The following is an 11,160-nucleotide window of genomic DNA, read 5'->3' on the forward strand; positions in this document are numbered from 1 at the left end:
GCGGGGTAGGGTGTAATTTCAGCCGTGTATCCGCACCTGTCAATCAGAAGGTGGGCAATATAGCGCACCAGTTGTAAAGGCAGTGTTCTTAACTGTGAGTATTTCATAATCATATGTGACTACCATGTATTCAGGTGTGACGGTGAACGTTATGTCTTTTTCACATAGAGAGCGACACACCCCCTTTATGGTTACAGCGGTACACTGCTTCACACTGATAGTTATCAAACAAGACTATATCATTTGGTCCAGCAAACCAAGTTTCTGTAAATGCTAAGACGCTGACATCATGATTCTGCGACTCAAGGTATGAGCTGACATCTATATGCTTATTTCGCAGACTGCGCGAGTTGAGGTGAAACACGGATAAGGAATTGTGAACCGGTTGTAGGTCCTTCAAGCATTGGTGAATGATGTAGTGTTATAATAGTTTAGGTCATTAGTCATGACAGCCATTTATAACTTGACAAAAGCTGGACCTTTCCTTCTCAAACAAGCTTGTCGATGTCACCCTCATTCTTTGTTTGATTAACAGCAATAAATCCCCTATAAATTGGGCGGCCCTTCGCAGATGTTATTTCCGCGCTTTCCGGACCTCAACGGATGCGCTGGGCAGGAAGGCGCCATGGAACCATGGAACCGCTAGCGTCCGGTAGCGACCTCACTGCGGAAGAGACCGACAACTAGCGCGGTGAGAACACTCCTGTACGCGCACCACTGGAACAGCGGAAACGGTCAGCAACTATCCACACAGGCCTCAAAAGCAGCTGAGAGCAACAGGCAACGAGGGCTCTCTTTTAAAAGCGGTTCTCTTAGAGGGAAGAAAAATCGCACACCGCTCTGGTGCAGGACTGGCTTGAGTGGCCTCACTAAAGTTTGTAACAAGAGACCGGAGATAAACCGTATGAAACACAGCGCGTGCTGTAGAAATGCACCGTTAAGATTGCGTCAATAAAAATTGTACATTTGTTGCCGCGTCATTCCAGCTTCATCCTGGATAATTAAACTATAATAAATTAAAGTATTATCTGATACCTAAGCCCACGTTTACTTCTCGTTGCACTGAGAATTATCCAGTAGCGCGCAGAGAGAACAAAAGAACTAGCATTTATTGCAAACTATGATGTATAAAAACAACACAGAGTAGTAGGAGGACGTCTGAGCAGAATGATAATTTCACTTATTCTCATCTGTCGTGAATACAAGAATCATGCTTGTGAACAAAATGGGTATGTAAAGCAGTGTTATTGACGCTTGCGTTCTTGGTACTAAGAAAGTTCATCCATTACTTCCACTTGTACAGGTATAGGTGTAAAATGCTGGCTTTCGAGCGAAAATAAAAATAAAAGAGCAATGTTTCAAGCTATTAACTTCGCAGGTAATCGCAAAGCAATTAATGCATAATAACAAGCGAGCCTTGTAAATTCATTATATATTTCCATAAGAGAGGCACTCCCGGTTGTCTATTATCGCTGTGGCGCAAGTGAACATGAGAATACTCATTTGGTCCGGCCTTTCATTATTCATAGAAGCCAAGCGCCTAAATGTGAAACACTGCACAGTAAATTCTAGGGCTTTGATTGCTGCCTCCGTATCCGAGGCTATTTTAAGAAACAAACCTGCTTACTGCACCATACAATCTTTTCGTCGCGGTGCCTTGGCGGGTGCCCAATGGAGTCCCCGAAACGTGAAAAGCTCGCCGCTAACTCCTTAGATTTCGGACTGTGTTTCACTCTGTTTGTTGATCTTTATCTTTCCGCGTGGTGACTGTTATGGAGCACAAATGACTCCAGTATTTTTCCTATGTGAGAGAGCAATAGAATGTTTTGCGAAGTTTCACAATTATTATATGGTCAGCTAGCTATACACTCCTTCCAATATATACTTGCGACCCAAATTTTTATATACTACTGCACTTCAATAACAATCGACTCTCCTTAACGCACACAAAGCACGGAGCTTTGCTGCGGGTCATTTTTTTGTAATTAAGAGTAATTATGAGGAATTTTTTAATTATGAAGAATTACTGTAATATGTTCGGCAATAAGAAAACGGGGAAATTTGTACCACAGAACCCGCGACATCCATATTCCTCGCCATAGCAGCACTGAGGAATCAGGCCTTGCTTGATGAGGATAGTCCGATCGCAAAATTTTCGTGAGATATTTCAGGTATTTCGAAAGCTAATCTGAACTTGTGGTCACTGTAAGGTATGTTCCCCATTTGAATGAAGAAACCGCTACAAAAAATATCCGGAATTTCAGCCTGCATGTTACAAACGCGAGTTTAATGACAGGCGGAAGTATGTAACATAAGCAACCGGCGGCCAATAGATCACTTAATTCTGCCGAGGCGAGAACCATTCCATGAAGAGATGAAACATCTTAGTTTGGCTACCATCTCTACTTTCATCTAGAATAAAATTGCGTTCTCGTGTTTCTGGTGAGTACATGACCTTTTTATGCATTATTCCAAGATTTAGGATGCGGTTGCTGGACGTACGATACTGTTTAAAACAGAACTTTGCTCGTTGAATCACTGCATGCTAATTTTAACAAGTATCATTTAGGCTTATTTTACACGCATACCCAACAGTTATGGAGAAAAACATTTTTGAACGAGAAAGAGTTTGCGAACAAAATTTTGTCATATATTGCAAGATTTCGCTATAAAAATCAACTTATCTCCACACAACTCCAGTCGGCAGGCTTGCATTTTTTTGCTATTAACGTATTTGCTATCGTCAAAAGCGTCCCCAATTGCTTTTCTAAGGCAGACCTAACTCCTCGGTGAGAGCGATGGAACAACTTTAAAAGAAACATTTTGCTACGCGTCGGAAGAACGGACGATTACCATCAATAATTATGCAGGAGTACCTTACAGTTAAAATTTGTCCGAGAACGCTGAACACGGAAACCTCGTTTTTATAACGCTCATAATAACAGGCTTCTTTTTCTTCCAACTGATGCTTCAGTCCCATCAAAGTAACGTGTGCTTCAAATACAGTGAACACCTTATAATTCGAACATGTAACCCCATGATACACTGCTAAACTGATAGATCACGGTCTGTATTCGAATCACGTGTCACAGCAGGTGACGCACAAAAGAGCAGTGGCTCAAACATCGGGCAACTCTGTGGAACTGCGCGCGAGTAACATCGTTGCGTTCACTGCGCCGTTGTCATGGCGCTGCTGGCGCTATGAGCAAGTGCGGCTCACCATCATTCCCATCGCAAATCTAGAATCGCAAGCCGTCCACGCTGCCATTTTTTCGCAACAAACGCTTTTTTGCTAAAGGCAAGACCGGTCGTCGGGATAAGAACTTCCTTGCAATTGACCTCAAGACAGAGCTCTAATTATTGCATGAAGTAGAGTTCCTTCCCTCAAAAACGAAGCTTACCGTAATTAAGGCTGCGATTTCGGGAAGCTGGTTTTGGTTGATTGTTAAACACCGTGGGGAAACAGGGCAGATGATAGAAAGAACACGCCAGCACGAGCGCTGACTTGCAGCTGGTTTTTTATTAGGAGAAAGAATCGTGATAAACTTTCCTTTTCAGAAAAAAAAACATCAAAGGTAGCCGCAGGAAACAATTTAGCTCGTCTCACAAAACGGTGATAGAAGCACCACATCGCCGTGGTTCAAGCCCGTATGAAAGTTCGATGTCTTGTCAGGGTAATTAGGTGATTTCCTTATTATTTAGTGTTGTCAATGGTTGACCTATGCAAACGATTCAGTAAGTCGGTATGAAAGGCTTGTGAAATTTCACGTGTTAGCTGGTCTTTGTTTGCCGAGGATGACGGTGTTGAGAAAAAGACGAGTGTTTGCGCCTTTATTCTTGCGACGGGCAGGATTGTATAGAGAATCATTGGAAGGGGATTTATTGCGCTCACTGAGAGGAGCTTTATTTGCGTATTCCCGCTTGGCCTATATAGCCTAGGATCCGGGGCGATATAACGACCAGACGAGCACGAGAAGCTAGCACAATAATGTCCGTTACAATGATTCTTTATGCAATATTGCCCATAACTGGTGGAAAGGCACATGCACTCCTCTTTTTTCTAATACCGTCATCCTCGGCAAACATAGAGGACAGCTAACAGGCTAAATTTCATAAGCTTTTCATATTGTGAATAACAAAGACGTTTGCATAAACCATCAATTGATAGCACTTAATTCGGACAATACATATAATGTTCATACGTGCTTGAACCACAGCGACATGGTGTGCGTTTTTTCCCGTTCTGCATGAAGAGTTGCATTGTTTTTTTTCGTTACGTTTGGTGTTTGGTGTTTTTTTCCTGTAGAAAGGTGGAAAGGACCGTTTCTAGAATAGAAATGCAGTAGCGAGGCAGCGCTTTTGCTTGCTGCTTGTTTTTTCTTGCGTCTTTCCTGCCCTCGTGCACTGTTTAACCATCCCCGACATGAACTCTCCCTCTGTTCTCCGTTTCCCACACGCCCATGCCGTTTGCCGTCCCCCTCATGAACATAGAGTAGACACCAACTGTTTTTCGCTCGTCCCCTGCATTCCTTTTGGAATAGACCTCTTGCCGGCCGTTCGTTAAGAGCATGTCGGAAAAGGGCGGCTGAGAGTATCCGAGTTGTAGCGCCATCAATTGCAGAAGGGCGTTAGAGACCTATCGTTTGTTTTCAGTGTAGAGCAGGCGGATAAGCGTAAAAACGAATAGCTGATTCTCACACATCTCCAGTGCCGTTTCTTGCCCGAATTGTGGCACTTGGATTCAATATTTGACCCCATAGATTTGGATTCACATGGATTCCTAGTAGAACTGGGCCAGCTACAAAGGAATACAATATAACCAGAATATTTATAGAATAGAATTGGAAAAAAAATGAGTTAGAATTTTAAAGCACTTCAAATAGAATTGGAAAACAATTGCAATTCCATCACACTCCCTACACACTTTTTAAGTGCTCCAGAAATATTTATTGACTGTTTGCCTAGAGAAGTTTCAATCCCTGTTCTGGAAGGAAACATGCAAAACCACAAAAATAACCGCTTCTAAATTGCGAAGGCTGCTCCAATAATTTATTTAGAAAATAAAAGAGCTGAACAATCCTACCTAAACCTCGTGAGGAGGGAACCAACTTTTCGGGACCCAGTCACTAGATTCCTTAGGTTTGACTAGAGATAAAAAGATGCCTTTTTACAACCTTTGGTTCACTTCCACAGCTACAGGAAAGAGAAAACCACCATATCAGATACCTGAGTGGGTCTGCCAACAATTCGTGCTCGCAAGACGGTAGGGGAAGGCAGTTCGCAGCGCCGCAAAGACCTTGTACATACTCTGATGGGTGAGACTTGGAATCGGCTTACATATCCCGTTTTGATTTTTATGCGCCGTGATCCGAAAACCCGCTGCTTCAGCGGGTTAGATTCGGTACCAACGTCATTCGCTTTCCCAAAATCGATGCAACTATCATAGTCCTCAGAATTCTCCACGCTCAGACTGCCCATTCGTTGAAGTTACAGCCGTCGTTCCTGTTCTGGCTAGCTTTGGTGGAAACTACATTTAGGTGATTTTGCTGGTTGAACATATAACCCAGGCTATTGTGCAGACGACGTCTTTAACTGGTTGTTTTGGTGAGTGGTCTTCCAGTCGAGGCAAGAAGGGCCGAAGGTTTGGCCATGGTTTAGGGCACACCTTTACTCCATCCTTTTTAAAAAGGGCATTCCAGCGTTTCATTTGTACTTGTGACCTGCAGCGTAGTGATGTGGCCTGTTTTGGCCCCTGAGCAGTCTCCTCTTCTTTTCGCTTGACGTGAAGCCGTCCGACTGCCCTTTGCAAAACGTTCTTCATTAAGCAGTTGCGACGAAGATCTAGGCTGTCTTCAGAAGAGCACATACCATGGTTGCTTTGTCGGAGGTCGGATAATTTGCTATCAGATTTTAGCAGCTTCCAGTGAGAGTGAATTTCCTGTAGTGAATGCCTGCTTAGATCCTGCCCGCTTCCTTAACCCGTCGTGAAACGGGAGGCCGTTGCTTGTTGCGTATTCCCGGGCATAATGACGGTGGGTTGAGTAGTTTTGGAGTATTCAAGGATGGCTTCCAGCAAAGATTTTTTCATAATGGCACTACAGCATTCCTCGTACCGGGGTAGTATCATGGTGTCTGTTCATTAACGACTAAAGCTCCCTTTGCGAAATCACCTAAGTCGCCACGTTCCCAGCCGTCACCGAGACTACCATGGCGCTTTGGCTTGTGGGATTGTCGTGACGGAAACGTACAGCGCACTAAGACGAGGCGACATAAAAAAGGAAGACACATGGAATACGCAACGGTTGGTGAGGACAGAGGAAAGGAACGCAAACGGGACACACGAGAGCCGGTGTCATGTGTGTCCCATGTGTGTTCCTTTCTTCTCGTCCCTTAGTGAGCTGCATGCTTCCGTCACCGAGACTGTCGCTGACATAGCTGCACCGCTGGTTTGCCTGAAGTATTCTTTAATAAAATATATGCCTCCTCCACCCTCGTCCCCTCCCCCTTCTTTAGGAACAACACCACCAGTTGGCAGACCTCGCCTACGCTGAAGCAGATCCTTCCGGCAAGTAAGGCATCGGCTTCGAGCGCTTTCCTCGCTTTACTGCCGGCAAAAAGTCCCGCAACTCTGATGGACAGAACGCAACCGTTAAAGAACAACAAAATAAACCTGATCCCAGCTCATTCGGCTTCTGGAGAGGAGTTCTACTGAACGTCCGCAGTTCCGTACTTGTGTACACGTTCTTCCAGTGAGTAGAGAGAAAGCTCTCTGTAGGTAGTTGAAGAAGGCTCCAAGAGGCCCAGCGTAATTGTGCACTTTGAGAACGCCGTTGAAGCTTACCGGCACACTATTTCTGCATTGGAGCCTGAGGTATAGCGGTCTAGCGTTTGTGTGAGGTTTCAGAACCTGTTAAAGAAGCTTTCTTATGAGTCGTCTTAGCTGGGGATGTCGGGTCTTTGTTGATTTTCTCATAGCGTGGCTCCCGACAAGGTACAACATTTAAAGGGCCGTTTAAGTCATCTTAAGAGGGAAACGCGATAATTGTGTATTTGATTGCCCACTGGGCACTAATAGAAGTTGATGAAAACAACATCCACGGCGCTGGGCGAAAGACTGGTGGTTGAATAAACGAACGGGGTGTACGATTGCGGCGATTCCAGTGTGGCGTAATGAGATGGGCAGTGAAACGGATCTGTTCACGCCGCCGCGGGTTCAAATCCCACACGCGGCCATGAAGTGTTTTGCTTATTTCTTATTAATCATCAGCCCAACTCACACCCCAAGACCCCGTATAATATTTGCCCTCTCCGATAGCGATGTTGATACTGTTGCAGCCTCCCAGCTCCTGCTTTTGTCATGGACTTTGTCATGATTGTTCCTTGGTGGGCATGTGAAACCAGTTATGTCCTCAATGTCTCGACCAATCAGTAAATTTACTGAAAGCGGAAGGAAGGATTTTGTTTAGTGATGTCGATACTTTCGCAGCCTCCCAGCTACTTTGGAGCAGATGGATTCTCAAATTTGGCGGCGCGCTGTGATTGGTCCTGGAGTGTCACGTTACACCTGTGACTCCGTCACTGCGACTATTAATAAGGAAATTTCCTCGAGTTCGGCAGGTTTAGGCATAACGAAAATTCTAATCCTATCACATTATTATTACTGTCCTTGTCCTCGCGGTCAAGAAGAATGATCGCGTGACATTGTACGCCGGAAAATGACAAAAAGTGAAGTGGACGATTAAAAGGAATGAAAAATATTAGCCCCCAGCCCGCACCGCTAAGAGCACAACGGGCAATCGGAAAATGACAATGTGTCTTAACGAAGATCTTGAAAATATACAGCCTTTTTTCAAAACAGGTAGTTTTTATGGCGGTGAGGTAAATCTGAGAACACACCATTCCCTTTCAGCCGTACTTCTTCTGATGAGTTCGGGTGAATTCAATCCTTCACTGCTGCTACAATGCCCTGCAAAGGCCTCTGGTCTGTGTTCATGTAAAAACTGGGACCCCTGGCCACGACAACAGCTTCCCGAGGCGTCAGTTGTGTTAACAATGGGTTATCGAATCAGGTTTTTGTTCGTTTCGAATCTTCGTAATTTTTTTTCCGAAAACAATTACAACCCATGGCATGTATGCATCTCATATAACTTCCAAATCTCCATGTCTTGAACTTCTGAAGCCCTGATCTCCTTGTTACTCCACGTCGTAACAAAAAGCGCACTGAAGATCCTAAGCGAAGTGATGAAAGATCAGATTCCTGCAGAATTTTTCGCTTAGAAAGAAAGAGCAGAAATGTACGTAAAAATTATCTAATGTATTCATTCTTTCTCTCTTCATGCAATGCTGTGCAATGCTTTCCCAAGTAACCATTGCACTGCGTTTTGTGTGACCAGTTGCTGCAAACTTAAACTGAGTTGAGGCCAAAATCTTTAATTTCTAGCGCGACTCGGTTAACATATTTATAGCTCTATAGTGTGGCTTTCAGAACTGCATCTAGACGATCTGCGCCCAACACCCCGCTATATGTCTTGCCATCGTTTGAGAGACAAAGCTGTTGGCCCCGGCCGCTCGGGCAGAGACAGAGCTGAGGTGAGTTTGAGGTAGGGGAAACGGCGGAGATGCGTGCTGTTTCAAGGAAGATGACGAAAGAGCATGTAGAGTCGTTAGACTGCAATCAGTTATCGTTGTCGGAAGTTCTGCACGCGCTGTGAGGAAAGTTTAAAATTTTTACCCGCGAAACTACCCATACCACAGGCGTCATGTCGCTGTGTCATGGTGGTCAGGAAAAGCATTCCGAAGAAGCTCGTATGTCTTGCTGTGTTGTTGTCAACAACGGCTTGAGGCAATTGAAGGCCATATTGTAAGATGGCCATGGTAAACACCCTCTACAATGGCCTGCAATAATCACTATTTCCAATAAGAGTAAAATGTTTTTACGTACAAATTATTAGGGACTTGATTATATCTGCTAGCTTAGGACAACTTGACTTGTATTTCGTTTTGCTATGAAGCGGTCGTAGGAAACGAAATAGGTATTTTCGAAGTAACTTAGCACTTTTGGAAGTAACTGCTTAGAGACGTTGGTTGCCAGAACAAATAAATCTCGAACTGTCATGACTAATGAAACGTTTCCTCTTTTTAGCATCACAATCGCACGTTTTCTGAAGAGGAATAATATGACTTCATCTTAAATGATACTGACATGGTTTTCTGTCGCAAGTGTTCTGGAAGAGGTTGACATAGCAATCTTAGAGAGGTAACCTCTTTTTACCCAGAAATAGCATTTTATTTTGGAAAGTTTATATACGCATGTCTTTAAAGTTCCAGCAACTTTCATTATCCACTTTTCTTCCAGCTTTTCTTGATGCCCTTCTTGAGTGCTTTGTCAACTTCTAATCCCACACCGGTAGACACTCCCGCTGTGACAGCAGCTACAGCGATGGCCTGCAGTAAAACAATGAAGAAGTACTGCTCTGTGTCGTCACCTCCCGCCAAGGAGGTGTTTAGGATCTGGAGGGCGTTCAAGGCGCTAGCCCGGTCTTCCGGAGTAGCCAAGGATATCTCCCCTTGCAGTAGCTTGCCGAGGGTTAGCATGGTTTCTCCACTCTTCTTGATAAATGCCGACTCATCTCCTGAGGATAGAAAAATAAACGCTTCGTTACATACAAAGCACACAAAAGAATGCAGTGGTGGGCTTCCTGATACCAAGCACCGACTTTGCTTCCTTTAATATCTTTCTAATATCTTTTCTAATATCTTTTCTTTAGCACAGATATGAGATACAATTGAATGGGGAGGCCTACTGAGGTAATGTTCAAAGGACTAACACCGATTCTGCTTCCTAGATTTGACAATTGGGCTTCTATATACTCATCTGCATTGTGTATTGCCTTCCGTATTGATCCACTGTCACTGACAGTAAGCACATAATGATTTGTGTATAAGGAAATCCGAGAAACGTCCATTGGAGCCTTACGCAGAAGTACAAAAGTACGATGTATAAAGTATGGCATTTACTATATGTATAGTAGGTATGCTGCTGGTAGCGGATAATGTTAACGGGGATAAAACTTCACCCAACAGAATACAGGTAATGTTTTCATATTCATAGGACACGTGATTCGCTCTTCAGAGCTTTTACGTCATTTGCTCGAGTCACAACGTCAGTACTCCGAGATTTATTTTAATCTGAAGAGTTCGGCGCCCCGCAATGCACAAAAAAGTAGGCCTCGATCTATACATAACGCTGTACATTTGTTGTAGAAAATGGAAAGCGATTAACAAAAGGCCAACTAACACATTCGCCTAGTAGGAGCAATATGCGTTCACCAGTTTCTTCTGGAGCACTGCCATGTCAGGTATTTATGAGCCGCATGGCAGCTGCACATTATACGATACTGGGGCACATTTTTGGGCACTGATTTATTTTTTGACTCCCTTTTAGTATTATGGAGCTAAAGGATGTATCAAGCATTCTTGCCGGAAGAAGAAACAAGCTTAAGTTTCGCATCTATAGCACTTGCGATCTTCAAAATTGACGTGCTCAAGCTCCACGTTCATTGCAGCGGAGGCACTGAGGTAGCAGTGAAGGAACGCTTCTTTTTCGTATTTATAAAGACTTAAAGAGCTTCAAGAATAAACTCTTTCCTTACCTTTAGGTGAAGTAGCCTTATCGAGCTCTTCAAAGGGGACTCTGAGTTTTAAAAAGTGAAGAGAGTGTCGTTACTAACATGAACGTGCAAAGACATAAAACAAGAAGTCCTAACAGCTTTACTTACAGAGTAGCGGCAACTGTTTGGTGCGACGAAGACATGAAAAGAAAAGAAAGCAGAAAATAATTTGCCGTTCCCACCATAGAAAACAAATAGGAAGGAAGAACTATATACTTCATATCTCTCTGTCTGTTTTCCAAGTGCCCTGTTGCAGAAGGATGATGTCGGGTTTTGAGCGGTCGCTTTTGAGCTGCTGCTCTGCCGCACTTCCTCCAGATGGAGCTTAGAGCGCAAAACTTTGCCACTCCACAATTAAAATATGCTCCGGGACAGCTATCCCGAAACGCAACTAAGAAACTTTGAGCTGTGGGGTTACCTGATCACATAATTAGTGTCTGGATGTTGTAATTGCCGCTGCACATTGCATTAGGTTTCGTAGCAAAAAAAG

The 11,160-nt window shown here is 43.9% G+C and overlaps 1 protein-coding gene across 1 annotated transcript; it reads right to left on the reverse strand.

Annotated features, from left to right (window-relative positions):
* Nucleotides 1-9,336: 9,336 nt before the first annotated feature.
* Nucleotides 9,337-10,813, reverse strand: LOC149343751 (uncharacterized). Its single transcript, XM_089542458.1, has 3 exons — nt 10,779-10,813; nt 10,653-10,693; nt 9,337-9,632 (listed from the first exon to the last, which is right to left on the reverse strand). The coding sequence occupies exons 1-3, from the start codon at nt 10,811-10,813 to the stop codon at nt 9,337-9,339; spliced, it is 372 nt and encodes a 123-aa protein (XP_089398584.1).
* Nucleotides 10,814-11,160: the final 347 nt, after the last annotated feature.

This window comes from Amblyomma mixtum, chromosome 5 (assembly GCF_055824585.1).
Source record: "Amblyomma mixtum isolate Tamu chromosome 5, ASM5582458v1, whole genome shotgun sequence".
In the NCBI taxonomy this organism is placed as follows: Eukaryota; Metazoa; Arthropoda; class Arachnida; order Ixodida; family Ixodidae; genus Amblyomma; species Amblyomma mixtum.

Excerpts from the sequence above, each read along its gene's own strand:
- LOC149343751 (XM_089542458.1), bottom strand. The coding sequence starts at position 10,813 with ATGTCTTCGTCGCACCAAACAGTTGCCGCTACTCT. Across the intron at positions 10,694-10,778 it reads CAAACAGTTGCCGCTACTCT|AGTCCCCTTTGAAGAGCTCG; the intron begins GTAAGTAAAGCT and ends TTTAAAACTCAG. Across the intron at positions 9,633-10,652 it reads TAAGGCTACTTCACCTAAAG|GAGATGAGTCGGCATTTATC; the intron begins GTAAGGAAAGAG and ends TTCTATCCTCAG.